At 45.5% G+C, this 16,825-nt stretch overlaps 1 protein-coding gene across 1 annotated transcript; it reads right to left on the reverse strand.

Annotated features, from left to right (window-relative positions):
- Positions 1-1,319: 1,319 nt before the first annotated feature.
- On the reverse strand, positions 1,320-16,675 carry adar (adenosine deaminase RNA specific). Its single transcript, XM_070966090.1, has 16 exons — positions 16,572-16,675; positions 11,592-13,329; positions 10,712-11,037; positions 9,664-9,859; positions 9,287-9,489; positions 8,730-8,865; positions 8,355-8,593; positions 7,843-7,999; positions 7,042-7,210; positions 6,707-6,800; positions 6,478-6,594; positions 6,166-6,293; positions 5,852-6,034; positions 5,594-5,706; positions 4,982-5,109; positions 1,320-4,264 (listed from the first exon to the last, which is right to left on the reverse strand). The coding sequence occupies exons 2-16, from the start codon at positions 13,197-13,199 to the stop codon at positions 3,952-3,954; spliced, it is 4,110 nt and encodes a 1,369-aa protein (XP_070822191.1). The 5' UTR covers positions 13,200-13,329; positions 16,572-16,675; the 3' UTR covers positions 1,320-3,951.
- Positions 16,676-16,825: the final 150 nt, after the last annotated feature.

Genomic DNA, 16,825 nt, shown 5'->3' on the forward strand with positions numbered 1-16,825 from the left:
TTACCAGACGTTGTTGAGATTCCACTGCTGCACATCCTCCTCTAATGAAATGGGCAGTTTGGGGGGCATTAACAATAAAATTATTTATGAGGCACTACACTGATTGGCTGGCAATATTTGTGTCACCGTCACTTCCCTTGAGAGAAACAATTGCTGCTGAACTGGAGACTGCAACTAATACTACACAAAACTGATTCAGGATGAGACACTGAACGTTACTGTTTGTTCCCAGTGATGCATCACACCATGCAACAGCTCTAAATGGCTTGTTCAAATGTTCAAAGTGTTATTGCATCACATTAAGACACTGCTGAAACAGCGAGGAGTATCAGTATTATCCAGTATCATGGTTTTACAGCAGCTACCCGACATCTCCGAAAGACTGCACCAACAATAGGCACATTTTGCCTTCCTTAATCTCCCTTTTGTTGAGCCTCATCTTTACTATCATAGCTGCTTTACATTTTGTATTTTATTGTGTTTAATTCGTGTAGATCACATTCATTCTTACTATCGCTACCTCACTGGTCATTTGTTTATCTTTATATCTCTACATGCATTTTTGATGCTGTGTGCACCTGGTTAGATGCTACTTGGTTGCCCTGCTTCTTAGTTCAATCGAATGCACATTCTACTATACAATACTCATCTACTATACTAATTCTGATCCTAATTCTTGTTCAGGCCAAATATCCTCACCTTTAAGGTCTAAGAGTGAAATTAGGTAGAAGCAGAGACACATAAACATATTCAGACTTACACTGCCTGAAAATAAAAGCAAAAGGACCGACATATTGCGCAGAACCAGGGAATTAATGTAATGAGCCCAAGTAATATGATGTGCTGGTCTATAGATAATATAAATGTCAGGACTGCACAGATCTTGGTAAGGAGATCTACTAGATTTGGTTGAGCATCCACTATGAATATCAGCTCACTCGTGCTGATTGCATGTAGCCTTTCTCCACTCCACACATGGACGCATGCACACAGCCTGCGGCCCAAAGGTGAGGACATGTTTCCATCTGCTGATCCTTCGGAGCATTGCAGTAGGCTCTGCAGCTATTTGGAGGCAGACTGGATCTAAATGCCACCCTAAAGAGGCCCTGCTGCATAAAGTAGTGTTTCCAACTCAAACTTTCAACTTAAAAAAAAAGTCTCTTTCCAGTCAATCCAGCAGTCCCCTCAACAACAGCTTAAGAAGTCAAAGCCCCTGTATCATTCAGACAACTCAAGCCCCGGGTGAAGGAAGCACTTCTCTGGAGGAGGCGACAGTATAGCAGACGCTGATATGAAGAAAATGGCAGAGACACATCAGTCCAGTGAAACAATGCTACTTATTTTATTATTTTTCTTACTTTTCAAACGTTATTGGTAAAAAAACAGCATATTTCATTGCAATTTAATTAAAACATCAGGAAAAAAAGATAGAAAAGCAATTGTAGATGATTTACAAAATTTATACATTAAACCTATACATATGCATACACACACAGACATACTGTATATACAGCAATATACTCAAACATACATTTTTGCAAACAGTGGGGTCCAAGAGTCTGAGTCCACTACCAAGAACTGTACATTTTAATGCGAGAGATTACAAAATTAACAAAAATATTCATCTTTTAAAGCACTTTATTCACATACAATTAGTGCCAACATTAATCAAAATGTCTTTAACGTCTCTAATCTTTAAGGAGGACAACTGATATACACAATGACCAGAGAGAGGCGCCACTCGGCTCTACAGAGGCATATCATCACTTACAGCTTTAAACTTTTCAAGCAAAACACCGACTCTGTGCTAACTCTGATATGGCAGACCTCAAAAACAATAGACATCAGTGAGAGACAAGCGAATGTATGACAGTGCGTCCCTGACATGGTCTGAAGGAGTGCTCCAATAATGTGGATTCCCACGTTTTTTCAAAAGAAAAAAAAAAAAAAAACGAGCCTGCACAGCATTTTCCAATACAAGTGCAGAGGACAAACGCTGAGAAGTCTTGACGCACAAGTTTCATTTACTTACTGGATTAATAAAAAGATAAATAAAAGAACATAACACAATTGCTGAAATTAATTATCTGACTAAAAACATTTTGGTTAGTTCTTGATAAATGAGAGTTTCGGGATGTGGACTCAGGCTTTTGAACCCCGCTGTACATCTGTGTGTTCATGTATCTGTATATACCTGATGTATATATTGCACCATCCATCTACATTTGACTAAGTTGAGAAGAGGCTAGACGCTCTCCTTAGACAACAGAACCGTCCTCACTTAGCAGTCATCAAGAAATGGCCATGCAAGGCAACTGAAAAGCCTTTTTGTATTGAGATGTACAAAACAATACGCAGGCAGGACAGTTGAGACTTTCCAGGACTTGCTAGCATGGCCAGCTACTGATGAACTTCTAGATAGAAGTAAAGACAAACAGGAGAAATACTCAAAAACACACAAGAACAACTGTACTGCGTGGAGGTCATGACATCAGTTATTTCTCTATAAAAACACAAAAGCACAGTGAACTGATGGGACTGAACAAAGGGGCACACTGACCAGTGCTACGCTAATGGAAACCATGGCGACAACATGCCGATGCATGAACATCTGAAGGAAGGTAGAGTAACTTTAACTTTTACTCAGAGACGGCCTGATCCAAGGCTCTGGAGTATGTACATGAGCTAAAGCCTCAAATGTTGGCTGGTAAATGTTTGAGTCACTGATCAGAATATAAGCTGGCATTGATATTCTTATGTACAGTGAAAGCCTCTTGTGTGCAATGAAAGCTGGGACTTCGCTGAGCAGGACTACTTTCCAAGTTTACTCATGACATCTAACTAGGCTGAGTGCGAGTTTCAGAAATCAAGTTTCCTGTTGAGAGCGTCACACTGTTCCAAAAACAAGCACTGCATGGCAGAGGGGCTAAAGGCAGAATGAGTAGGATATGTGGGTTTGTAAACGCAGCATTCAAAGTTGGGCCCTCATCCCCGGCTCGTGACTTCCTCTTGGATGCGTGTTTATGATCTGGCACCTGCCATGTCTGTATTAAGTCCCTCCCTCACACTGCTATTGGCTGGGGGCTACACACCCAGTGCCCAAAGGTCGATGCCCAGAAATGTCCCAAACACAGCAAACTATGAAAACACAGGCAGGGGGCAGAGTCTCTGCACGTACAGACACACTTCTGGTGGGTAATAAGTGATGATTGAGAGGATTATTTTTTGTATGAGTCTATATCTTGTTTATTTTTTCAAGGAAAATCCTACTCACTCTGCCTTTAAACTCTAAATGAACGTAATCACAATTACAAGCGCTGCTACATGGCAGGTCCCGTTGGGTTGCATGCCAATTAACAGCACTTGTCTGCTACTTGAGCTCCCATGGCAAAAATTAGAAAACAAAGAGTCTAAAGGGGCCAAATCGACTGGGTCCAAACTGCAGCTGCAATGGTCAAAGAACCGAATGAGTTCACGAATCAAGCAGACCAGTGGAAACATACCAGCAGCACATGACAAACAAAACACCGTAATGACAAAGGAAAAGAACTGAAATTACAATTTGAAACCATAGTTCTAAACAGTATAAAGAAAGCTGGCAAACACAGCCATTGTTTTGATTAGTAGCAGTGTTTGCCATGGTGACTTCAAACCAGTTCCTTTTTCATGTAGTGTTTACAATTTTCTGTACACCCTGTGGATCTCTCTGTAACTCTCTGTGACCCCTCTCATCCTTCGGGCTTTGCCCTTGCCATCTTCCTCTCATTCACTGTCCTTTTCCATCGCTCTTCTTCTGCAGCCTTTAACCATGTTCCACCACAAGATACAGTTCTGACCGCTGGCTACGCATTGTTTGATTGTCCTCTTTCCCTTCACACCCACTCCTTCAGTCTGCCCCTGCCTTGTGCGCCCCCCCCCCACATATTCGTATGCACCATCCTACACCTCCTCTTACTTGTAGTCCATTGCCCCTCCGTTTCTACTACTGCTGTATCCCACAGGGACACTTGCTCCATTGTTCCCGGTTCCCTCCCCTGCCTCAAAACTCTTCTCTTCCAGCGGCTTCCCGATCCAGGCGCCGTAACCGTGGACACTGAGAGCTTGGAAGAACTGCTGCTTGGCTAGCTGGAAAGACGTGGCCGACATCTTGGCCTGGGAGTAGGAGGGCAGGGAGAGGAGGTCAGTGCGGCCACACTGCTGGCACAGAGAGCGGAACAGACCGAACAGGTTGGACTTGGACACCCTGGACACGGCCAGTTTGTTCCTAGAGGGAAGACATGAGATAGCCCTTTAGCTGAGTGTTGTGTGGTGTGACAATCACAGGAAACATGGATTGTTTGGCAAGCTGGCATGACACATTTTTCCCTCTGATCATGCAGTGTTTCCTCCATAGCTTACTAAACTGCCTGCTGCTCACTGTTTGGGGGATTTAATAAAAATTTAATTAAGCTTGAGTGGCAGTTTTTACTGAATACAACAGATCGCTTGACATGATCCAAAACTTTAAAAAAAAAGATGTATGTATTTGTTTTGTCATAGTTGGCCACAGCTCATGTTTCTCATCACAGGACGTGGTGTAAGCAGCAGTTTCGGAATATCTGGAACACAGTACAAACTCAAAATGAAATTATAACCAACGATGGTGATATCTTCAAATAAAGTTTCTGGAAACAAATTCCAGGGATGTCTCTTCGCAGTGATATGCTGTCACAACGATCAATAACTCATACAGATGAAAAAACACAATCACATTTCTGGGAAGCATTTTAGAGGCACATTGAGCGACAGGGAACATTTATTTAAATTCAAACTCTCTTCAAATTGTCAGCCTCTAGAGAAAGACAAAAACACTCAACAGCAGTACTGCACTTTTTCAGTAAGTGGCTGAGAGGACAACAACATACTGTACAACCAATTCGAAGCTATTAATAAACAATGTGTGCTGCCATCAGCAGCGACAGGATTTGGTTTAGTTACATACCCATCCAGTTTGCCTGTGGTCCCGTCCAGCACCTCTACACTGTGCTGGTCTGGAAAGCTCCAGTTCACACTGGACTCCTTGGTCTTGCCCGTGTGACGTGTGGAATCGTACACACTCACCCGGCCCACCTACAGTCCAACCAGGTGGTGTGGGAGAAGGGATGGGGGAGAGGGAGAGAGGGAGAGATTTTGTATATTTTGTTCAATCGGGCTAATTTAGCCTTTCAATGTGAGTCAGCAGTTCCAAACACAGCGTGTCACAGGAGCTGCGTTGTGTAATGCGTGTGTCAGTGTCACGGCCACATCATGCTGCGTGTTGTTGATTAGGGAAGGTGGATTCAACCAGCGTCGCTGATGTGTGAATGATAGCCAAGAAAGTGTTCAAAACACTAACACCATAGTTTTAGCTGAACTGGCATTTCGCCCGGTGCTGTGATAGTGACCGACCTGCTTTCTGTTAATTGATGGATGAGCCAAATTTAAAGAAGATGAGCAATAGAGAAACAGTTGTGACGGCACAAATGGGAGTGTTGTCAGCTTAATTGATTCATTTAGTGAGAATGACCTCAATACTCCTGATAAATATCCACGTGAAACATTGCCAAGAACTCACCTCCGGGTGGTTTAGCATGAAAGGATTAGGGAGGCTTTGCGTGAACGTTTCACCGTCTCTGGCCAGCCGACAGCAAACAGCACGCGTCAGGTGCCCGTGGCTGTACAGATAGCCTGACAGATCAGAACAGCAAAGACACGTTGTAGAACAGACATTTGAGACAAGACGCGATGTAACTGTGGGAATTCATCCAATTTTACTGCTGTCACAATATCTGCTCTTCGGTCCAGCACAAAACAGAGTAACAGTATGTTTTACCAAGCGTGATGGACTTCAGGTAGATTGGATGCAAGAAATGGGTGAGCAGCGCCCCCTGCAGACCCAACACGTTCCAGCGCAGGATCTTATCACTGCAGCTCATGGTACGCAGCCTCTCGCCATGCTGGATGCCGTCCCATGTGGGCACAATGGCACTCGACTCCACTGGGATGGTGCCCTCGCCTGGCAAAAGGGACAACAAACACACACAAACAGACAGACAGACAGAAGGTTACAGGGAGTGGAATCATTTGCTTCCATGCACGGCACTGACACATTTGTGAAGTCAGTTGTGTGTCAGTCTCATCTCTCACCGTTCTCCACCTTGGTGCGGAGCTTGCCCTGCTTAGCATTTTCAAACAGAGGCTGATGGCCCTCGACTTCATCCCCTGCCTCACTGCATGACTTGTCAAACAGAGCGCCGTCCCCGCAAGGTGCCGTGCTACGGGTGAGAGAAAGAAGAGGCATAATGTATTGACATGACACACACACACACCGTAATGACAGTTGAAAACAGGAGGCGCCACATTGATCCAAACATGAAACATTGATGGAAGGGACGGGAATGAAAGAGGAGAGCATGGGTGGAGGTGAACGAGGAGAAAGAAAACATCCGATAGGCTCACCTGATGTAGAGGTGAAAGGTGATGTCAGGTTTGATTTGCAGTTTATTGTTCTCCGCTGGCTCAAATATACTGTCGTCCGTGCCGTCATAGTACTTGAGCAGCTCGCTGTACAGAAACCTGAGGGAAAGGAGATGGTGACTTAGACTTATAAATAAAGTCCTGCCGACTGGGTCTGGGAGAAGAGCAGGGTATTTTCAGAACACTGACAAAGAGCAAGATCTATTTCTACCGAACAAATCCCCTTCTGGAGATGATTTCAGCGTGGCAATCATTAACAGTGTCCCCTTTGAGGCTCAGCTCCTCCCCTTTAACACAGCGATTTCCTGTCAGAAAAGAAAGGAGAAACGCGTTCAATGTCAAACAACACAACAATGCGATGCCTCTCGGTTCTGCAGTGACCTTGTTCTGTTTTAACTTTCTGACAGAGCACGCCTGTAAGCACACAAATCCATAAAACTTCCTCATATCATGGAAAAATTCAGTGACAACAATCACATTCCATGTTGTTACCAGCTCGCTTTGCTTTACAAGTTATATGCTGCTAATGCTGCTAATTGGATGTACCAGTTCCGAGGCTGACAACAGTCCCCAGGCCCTCCCCCCTCCGCATGACAATGGTGGCCAGAATCTTGCGTCCCAGAAGGCTGTGCTGGATACGTGTGGTCAGGGCATTGAAACGCTGGTGACTCAACATCGCTATCTGGTCATGCAAAGTGCTGCCACTCACTGGAAGCTAGAGAGGGATGTAAACAGGACAGGACAGGACAGGACAGGACAGGACAGGACAGGACAGGACAGGACAGGACAGGACAGGACAGGACAGGCAAAATTGAAAGGAAAGAAATTAATATCTGGTGATATCCAAAATGTATTTGACTGTGCAATCCAATGATGAGTCTCAGAAAACTACCATAGTCAATTATTATGACTTTCAAAACATATCTAAGTCAGGCTGCCTGAGTATATAGCCAAGAAACAAACAAAAAACCCCAAATACTTCCCCTAGTTGCTACAAAACTAAAGCCATGCAGTGAGCAGAAGTGATTTATTTACTGTGAAGCAGCAAATAAGTTGACTTATTGCCTGTGGGAGTAGTTTACTTCAGCATGGTTATGTGTTAACAGAGGTTACAGGTTATTCATGTGGACATTTATGCTGTTATTCTGCCAGTGAATCAGTTTTGTTCAGGTGAGCTGCAGGTGTTTGCTGTAATCAAACTGAAGCTCAAGCTTAGCTCAGTCTCTTGACATGCCTCTGCAATTTCTGTCACGCCATCCTGCACCGCTTCATCGTCATGTTGAGCCAGAGAGGGCTCTTAAGATGTTGGCACATGCAGAAAATGTGAAAACACTGAAAAGTCAGTACCTCAGCTGGGATAAGCTCCCCCGTGCGGGCTGCCCTCTCAGCTTCTCCAATCAGAACCCGTAGAGCAGCATCTGCTGCTTCCTGTTTTCCCTGCTTCTTGTTGGATGCACACACTGGAGGGAACCAGCGTCCGCCCAGCTTGGCCTGGTAGGTAAACCTGAGCAGGTGGAGCGAAGGGAAGGGAAATCAGACGAGGACTTGACTGGATTTTCAAACTTGCTTTAAGACCTAAAGATCTCATGAAAAGTGTTTTTTAAAACCACTGGTAGATAAACACAAATATAAATTGGAGTGTTTCGACTGAGCCTTTCGAGGTGCTTTTGATCATGATACTCTCACCTGTTACTAATCACCCTGTTTCCTTTCCAGAGAAATGAGCCAAAACTTGAAATTATCAGAGAAATTATGTTTTTCTCAGGTACACAAAAAACATGTTTTTCCAAGAAAGCCCATACAGGTTTGTCACCCAGTGCATATATGTTAATGTGACCTTTTGTGCTGTTCACACCTACTTAGGCTCATGCGGGGGCCCAGACTGGCCCACCAGTCGGATCTCAGCAGCGAAGCCCCGAGCTCGAGCGTACTCCAGCAGACCAGACACTGCATTGTTGTTTAGGTGGTTGATGAGGTCCCCTACCCCTGCCTCGTGCGCTGCTCGCAACTCATCTGCTGTCAGGGGGGGCAAAGAGGGACATGTGGTCCCAGAACCACTGCCATCACTATCACTGGAGGAACCAAGGGGCAACTGGGGCTGGAAAGGGAGAGAGGGGAGAGTTAGTGGAACATAACAGTGTGACAGAGGCCGGGGTGATCTGCTGGGTTCCTGAAGTCATTCCACTAATTCACAAATGAACAACTTGAGTTATTCTCTGCTTCTCACTCCTCACCTTGTTGAGCTGCAGTCTCCCGTCAGCCATTAATTCTTTGACGGCCTCTTCTGCTGCCAGCTGGCGGGCTGCCTTCTTGCTTGGAGCCGAAGCCTCTGAAAACAAGCTCTCTCCGACCTTCACCTTGTACATGAACCTGAGCACGGGACGGAGGCTTTGGTTTGGTTTTGTAACTGAGATCAAACGTGACATCACATGTTATTGAGTTCCAGATTCGGGACTTAGGACATTTGGATAAATGAGAATTTCTCAGTACAAGTGGAGCTTACTAGTGATTGAGACAAATGTATGCAGCATTTCTGAAAAGAGATCAGGGGAAAAAACAAGTTTATATCATGTCTGCCAGTCTGCTGCCTAAAGCGATGGATCATGAAAAGAAAGAGTGGTAAAGAGTGAATGGACAGAGACAGTATTGTGTCTTCGTCAGCTGATTACAGCAATGGGGACGGAATGAACAGAAATAACTCATCAACTGATTCCCCGAGGAGGAAATACACGACCACAGAGGGACCTGCAGTGTGGGGGACAGATTCAGAGAGAGGTGAAGGAGCCAGTACCTTGGGTCATGTGGTGGACCTGCCTGCCCAGTGATGATGAATTCGATGGGGTTCCCGCTGCGCTGGCTGTACTCCATCAGGACAGACACTGGATTCTTCCCACCAGGCAGAGAGCGGGACAGTGGCTGCCGAGGTCCTTCCACCATCCCCATCCCTTCCACACTACCAGTCCCACAAATTCCCCCCATGCCTTCAGTTGGCCCCTGGCAGACAGTGGAGGAGACAATATTCAATTAATGGCATTTCTTTTCTTTTTTTTGGGGGGGGGGGTGACTTTTACCATCACATGTTAAGTGCCTGACCAATCTCAAGTGCTTAAAGCAAGTCTTTAGATAGCTGACGGGGGCTTATTTCCACACATTTAAAGACAATCTTACGCTGGTGTCTGGGAGTAGATCCATCACTTGGTCCAAGCTGGCTGTATTGCCCTCGTCCCCCACGCTCGCTCCTCCCTGCATTTCTCCCATGAGGATGCGCAGGGTGGCTGCAGCAGCGTCCTTTTTCGCAACCTTCTTGCTGGAAGCTTCTGCGACAGGAAACAGTCTCCCGTTGAGCATCACCTGCATACGGAATCTGACAAAAGAGAGAAAAAAATATACAGGTGAGACACAGTGAGCTGTCCATACGTGGTTAGTAGAGCAGCTACAATTTTCTGCGACTATCGAGTTGCATGACAAGCAAAGTAATTTTCATTCTTCACTGGCAGCATCATACTATGTCTTCATTAAGGCAGATTTATGCCTCGCAGACTTTGAATCGATACATTTGTCACCAGTTGCTTTACAGAAGGTAACAAACATGTGGGTGGAAAAACAAAAAATGAGGCATATCACACAATGAAACAACAGATGGCACTTCAAAACAATAAGTCTGCAGAGGCTTGAGGAAATCTAGTGTATTTCAATATACTTCCAAGCGTTAGATTTAAGGATTCACTGACCAAACTCTTTACTTCCTGACATCTCAATTCAGAGCATCTGCTGATATGGTTCACTGCTTTGATCCTCTTTGTTTATGTGAAGCGATTTTGTGCAATGGCAGATGGCAATGGTAGCCAAAATAGTGCTGGAGCTAACCTTGCTAACAGGCTCTTCTACTATATTGAGGAGCAGAGGCACCAGAATGCTGCTACATAATCCGACACTCAGTCACGACAGACCCCGCCGACAACATCGCTGGTTTTGAATGAGACCTGATCTGATTGGCCAACATGAGTTTGGGGTTAGGGTTATATTGCTGCCTGTTGGTTTGGCCTGCTCTTGACAGCACTTTAAAAAAAAACATAACATGTATGTGCAGACTAGGGCTTATTATGGTCAGTATTGGCTATGTTGCATTAGCAGTTCAATTTCAATGATCCCAGATTGCATCACTTGTATCAATTAAAACTTTGCACTAGCAAACAGAGTAGTTTACATGACTAACCTTGGGTCATGAGAGGGTCCCGACTGGTCGAGGAGCAGGAACTCACAGTTCTGGCCCAGATACTGGGCATACTCCATAAGTCCGCTGACGGGGTTCTTCAATCTCACCTCTTGTAATTTGGCCCACAGGTTTTGGGGAGGTGGAGCGGCCAGCGACACAGCCACAGTTCCCACATTGCTGCCCTTCTCTGCTGCCAATTTCCCCGCGTCTGTCTCTCTGCGAATGGCGTTGAGAAATTCTGGGATGTCATCAGTGGCCCACTGTCCTTCATTGGTCTCTTCTTCTTTACATGTGGTAGAGGAGGGGGGCTGAACGGAGGATTGGGACTGAAAAGGGAAAAGCAGAGGTAAAAGGGTTAATCAGAGATTTTTGTCTCGTTTCTCTTTGTCAGAGTGGAATTACAGAATTGCCAGGACAGGCGCTTCACTTATCTTTTTATTTTCAAAGGAACAATTGCAACAATGCAATGCAAATAAACAATTTGCATATAACTATACATGTCTGTCTAGTAAATATAAGGCTAAATCCATTAGCCTGTTAACTTAGCAAAAAGGCTGAAAACAGTGAGCGAATTTCCCAAAATGTCAAAATATTCCTTTATCTTTGTAGATGCTGTTGTGTGGGAAATATTTTTTATTACCTGGAAATTGCTGGCAGTCAGTTCAGTTGAAATTCACACTTGTCATTTGGGTATATATATATATATATATATATAAATTTACTCTTGTTATCATGTTTAAGAGTAACCTCATTTGAATGAATCTTTGCTCTTACACATGTTGCTCTTGCTGCATTTGACAGGCACTTCATATTCATAAGAATTGTATTTACCTTAACACCACCAAATAAGTCCAAAAACACAAAGCAAAATTTTACATACCGCTTCACTACGACTCTGCTCTAGAATCCAACCCTCTGGAAGTGGAATTGGCTCGGGGCCTGGTATTGGTGGCAGTGGGGGTGAAGGCAGAAAGACGGACCCTCCTCCCCTCTCATCTCTACTAGCTTCTACCTCCATCTGACCCCCCTCATTTGGGTTGCTCTGTGCGGCTTTAATGCTCCTCTCCATTCTCTCTCTGCGGTGGGTGGAGAGCTCCCAGGTGGGAGGGTTGACTTCTCCGTTCTTAATGACTTCACCTTGCTTCTCCAGGGCGTACAGGGTGGGATTGACCTGCTTGGCAGTCCTAAAACCCAGATTTTTGGCTATGCTGAGAGCAGTTGCCTCCTGTGAATGCAGGAGGTACTGGAGAACTAGCTCCTTCTGGTCTGCCATCGTGCAAAGCTTAAGTTCCTGATCAGGAGAGGTGGTAGTGACGAAACGTCGTTTCTCCTCGTGCTGACCTTGAGATAGTGACTGGGATTCTTCAGAGTCAGATGACTCTAAAGAGGAGCAGTTAAAAGAACTGGATTCAGTGTCAGAGTCCTCTTCTTTGACTTTACCCAAGTTTTCCGCTGCTTCTGTTTTTAGCTCACCCTTGGCTTGAGGAGGGTGTTCTAAGCTGACACAAAGGCGAAAAGGTGGACTTTGTTGTTCAGCGTTCTGATCTTCCTCACCTCTGAGAGGTTCTCTGTAAAGACTCCACTCAGGAGGGTGGAGCCCTTGCTTGGAGGCTTTCTGAGAGCGCTCCAAAGAGTACAGAGCCTTGTTGACTATCTTTTTGGGCAGACGCAGCTTTTTGGCTAACAACTTTGCAGATATACTCTCATTTGGCTTCAAAGCAGCCAAAGTCCTGTGAACCTGGTCCTGGATGTCAGGGGTAAGAGTGATGTTAACTTTAGCAAAGCTGCTAGGGGCAGAATGTCTGTGAAACCTCTCACCTCCTCTGTTGGGCCTTTCCTGATGAAGGGACAAACTCTGAAAGTTCTCACACACAGAGTCTGTTTGGACACACCATTGTCTACCAGAGAACTGGCTGTGGTTTGGACCTTGTAACTGGTTGTGAGTCACGTGTTGAGGGCCCACGGTGCCTCGTAGGGCTCTTCCACTGGGTGGGTATCCAAAACTCTGGTCCTGACTATACCCCCCTCTACCTCTAGGGCTGCTGTTGGGGTTGGGACATCTACTATAGCCTGCCTGTGGCGGGTATGAGGAACTAGGTGGCCTTCCAGGTACCGCTCCACGTGGACGAGCTCTGAACTGCGGCGCCTCAGAGCTCTGTCCTCTCAGGAATTCTACCTGTTGGTAGTGAAAGGAATTGGGATTGTAATTTGGATTATGTGAGTCGTTATGCGCCACTGGGTTAGGGGTTACTTTATGGAAGTTTGGATTGGGTGGAGCAGAGGGGATGAGCGAAGGAGCTGGGGGCTGTATGGGCCCTACGGGACGGGTGGGGCTGTAGTAGTAATTTGAATATGGGGTGTGCTGTGGGCCAGGTCTAGGGTAAGGTGAGGCCGGGCCAGGTCTATGGTAATTCTCCTTGGCCTGGAGGTCCGGGGGTGGATGCCTGTGGTAGTGTTCTCTGGAAGGCCCTCCTCTACCTCTGCTCATAGCGCAGGGGTTGAGCGTGAAGGGGGCCGGGGCAGCTGGCTGTGCAGCTCCTGTGTGAGTGTATGTCCTCTAGCACAAACAGCAGACCCTGATGGAAAGTCAGGGCAGGCCAAATGCACACTGAGAGCACCTGGAATACAAGCAAAGGACAACATCAGGGGCATATTAATAAATAGAAATAAATAACAGCCAGACAATTGAATGGTGGAAAAATGAGCAGCAGCCTGGAGGGCAAATTAAACTGTTCAGTTCAGGCCTTGTTGGCAGGCCTCCAACCTGCTCAAGTGTCCTTGGATAAGTCTGGGAATCTATACCACCTCCAAGGACACAGTTTATATCATGATCCAAAGCTCTTGCCTGAATTTCGGTATAAAAAATACAGTGGACAATGAAATATCAGGGTATTATGGAAAAAATAAAGACTATGTGCAGAGGATAAGCTCTCCGTAGGCAGGCTGTGTATATCTTCAGAACACAGCCTCGCCAGTTTACAAGGATACTGCAGGGTGACATATGGTTTCTCCCAGTCGCACTGAAACTTAATCCCAGGGTAAAAGGATGGTGATTAATAATTCAGACCTTCTTGCGACTATTCTGTTTTATTTCTGGCCTTACAAATTATTGCTAGATCTGGATCCATAGCGGAGAGGAAAAGTGAGACACTGATGCAGACAAAAAGTTCCAAGGACACAAGAATGTAAAGGGCTGCCTGTCAGTGACAAGCTGTGGACAGAAAACCGTGCAGTCGTAACACTCAGTCCTGACGTTTATGAGAAAGTTTTGCAGAGCCAGATTTACTCCTTCCTCCAAAAATTAAAACACATGAAAACATTGAATGTGTAGAAATGTACATCGTGAACTGCATCGTCCAGAATTCCAATATCCTCCCTATGGTACAACAAACATTGATTCAGCCTCAGGTGTCATATCTGACATCACTCAATAATGTCTATATCAGTGAGACTGACAACAAGGGGACACCCAATACTGAGTCAGGTTTCATCCCCTCTGGCCCAGTCAGCATCGCTGGTCTGTCACATAGAGCTGAGCAGGCCTGAACGCTGCCACATTAATAGAGAACACCACAGTGTTGGGTCATCACAGTAATAGGGCCCGACAGGGTCCGCAGCCCTGGGCCCAAACGGGGCTGGAGCTGACTCATCTTGACCCTGATACAAGGCAACAGTTGACAGCTAAAATAACAACTGTGTTTTTCTAAGCCCATTGTCATTACTCTGTTTTGAGCCCGGGCAGTGGCATGGGCAAGACAACCCATGTGACAACTGATGAATCAACTCTTTTGCACACTTAATGCGGTCACGTCAAGACAAGTCTAAACACCACCAATGCAGTTTGATGTCCAGAGTGACCCCTTCCTCCATCACTGAGACCTGTGTCTATCGCCTAGCTTAGCAGCAGAAACGAAACCTGCTACGTGCTCCTCATTCACTGCACATGTCAGGCTACATTGGCCGATAGCATAAGGCCCAGAGTGCTCACAGAATAATGTGGATCTCACCTACAGCAGCTGAAATGAAAGCGGCAGCGGTGAAAAAAGTGGGAGGATTTGACGTCTCTGCTCCAGCAGCTGCCCAATGATCAGATGACTTAAACCGAGACTCAGGACACAAATCATAGACTAACCACGTTAAGTAAGCGCCGGTTGTGTTGTAGAAGTTGTTGCTATAAAACTGCTGTTTAATTTGTTAAACGGCGGAAACTTTTCCCAGCGCGCACGGTCTTCCGCTTTGGATGAGTGTGGTCCTTTCCGCAGCTTCCACGATGAGACCACCCGTTATGTCGCTCACCTGAACACTCAGTGTCCGTAAGACCACGCTGTTTCACTGACACACAGGGAAAGGAAGGGAAAACCCACAGAATGGTTACGAAAAGGGAACAGACATGTTAAGTTTCGATTTCATTTCTCACCAAAAGTTAGGTTTCCATTGTCGGTCACGTGACCCACAGAGGCGCACCAAGGCAGACAGACTGATAGACATAAAGAAAACGGACCGTGAGTAAAGCATTGAAAAGTAATCTATTACAGCTCCTCTGTGGCTGTTGTAATGCCCACGCTTAAAGAGGTCGCTCTGCACTCCAGCTCAAACCATCAATGTGGCGGCGGTACTGTGGAGCTACAAGGGCATCCTCTCCTGAGCGCACGGTGTCCACAGCACACTGTGGCAGAGGAGACATCGCATGCTCGGATCAGATTCTCACATTAAAAATAAAACGCAGGAGGGAGAATGATAGTAATGTAATACATTTCAGGAGATACAAATATCACAGCAAAACGCTGAGATCTTGTATCAGGGTTGTGGTAGGATGGAAAGGAATAACGGAAGAGTACTATAAGGTGAAGGTCACTATTAACCCACGAGGAGCACGGACACATGTGCTAAAGCCTCCTTTCACACATGCATCTGGCAGCATTGCTGTATCGGCTCTTTAAGACGTGCACAGTATAATTTTAGAAAGCAGTACAGCTTGCACTCACATACCGATGTGACCAAATCAGTCAAACTTAATCATGCATGAGTTACCGCTGATCCACTGTCTTTACCAAGTGCAAATATACCAAGCTGCAAAACAAAATACTGAGTACATACAGCTAATACTGCAAAAGCTACTCAGCCATGTAGGTTAGGATGAACAAAGGTCGACACAGTTCAACATTTACGTATTCTTGTTAGCTTCATCTGGACCACACAAACTCACACTGTCCTAAAAGTTTGACAGGATATCTGGATTAACTTGGCATATAAAAATAAAACACCGGGAAATTCAGAAACACCAATCCAATTTATCCTACCCCTCCTACAAGTGACATTCAACATTTCAGCTCATTAAGGTTTAAGGGGGTCGAAAGAGATGGATACATCTCAGAAAGGCTTGAAGGTTGATCGTTTCCAGGGTAACTGATGAAAAGTCCTCGCTGTCATCTTTTGCTTTAGCTTGACGCAGACTTTGAAGGAACACAACAAACCTGCGCTTATTCTTCTTTGACGGAACATGAAGCTACGACGCTAACTTGAGCAGCTACAGGTTAGACATTATGCTTACATTTTTTTATCAAAACCACCGAGACACATGCGGTCGGATTTTTTAACTTTCTGAACGTGTTACGCCAAAGTCATAATAAAGGACAAAGTGTGATGCTAGCAGCCAAATGAACATCGTTCCTCCTCCAGCTAACGTTAGCTAGCCTGCTAGCTCATAACTGACAACAGTACACTGCACTGGCACTGCACCATTTCCAACTGCCGCCTGCAGCACAGCCAATCTCTTCTCTGCTAACGCAAAACACACAGACTACTCTTCACCCAAGCCGTGAAAATTATTTAAAGAGCCTCAGCCGCTTTGACTGATTACCTTCACTCGTGTTTTCGCCTCAGCGAGCTCGTGTTGATGTGCAATATTTTAATGCGGCGAAACAATCAAAGAACTGGTGCACGAAGAGTGACGCTTATCGTTTGCGACCGACACAAACAGCTACACGTCGCACGTGGGTGACGTCAACACACTGGCAAGGTTCGAATATTTTACGGATGCGTTCGTTTGCTTCAACGTTGAATTGGCATCTTGGTTGAATATCATGGACTCAGTTTTTAACCTTGACAGCGCAG

This window comes from Chaetodon trifascialis, chromosome 7, assembly GCF_039877785.1.
Source record: "Chaetodon trifascialis isolate fChaTrf1 chromosome 7, fChaTrf1.hap1, whole genome shotgun sequence".
NCBI classification, from domain to species: Eukaryota; Metazoa; Chordata; class Actinopteri; order Chaetodontiformes; family Chaetodontidae; genus Chaetodon; species Chaetodon trifascialis.

Bases quoted from the DNA above. Each gene is read 5' to 3' on its own strand.
- adar (XM_070966090.1), bottom strand. From the start codon at position 13,199: ATGAGCAGAGGTAGAGGAGGGCCTTCCAGAGAACACTACCACAGGCAT. The intron at 5,110-5,593 runs GTGAGTTCTTGG...GTTGGACTGTAG, and splicing joins TCATGCTAAACCACCCGGAG to GTGGGCCGGGTGAGTGTGTA. The intron at 4,265-4,981 runs GTATGTAACTAA...TCTTCCCTCTAG, and splicing joins ACCACAGGCAAACTGGATGG to GAACAAACTGGCCGTGTCCA.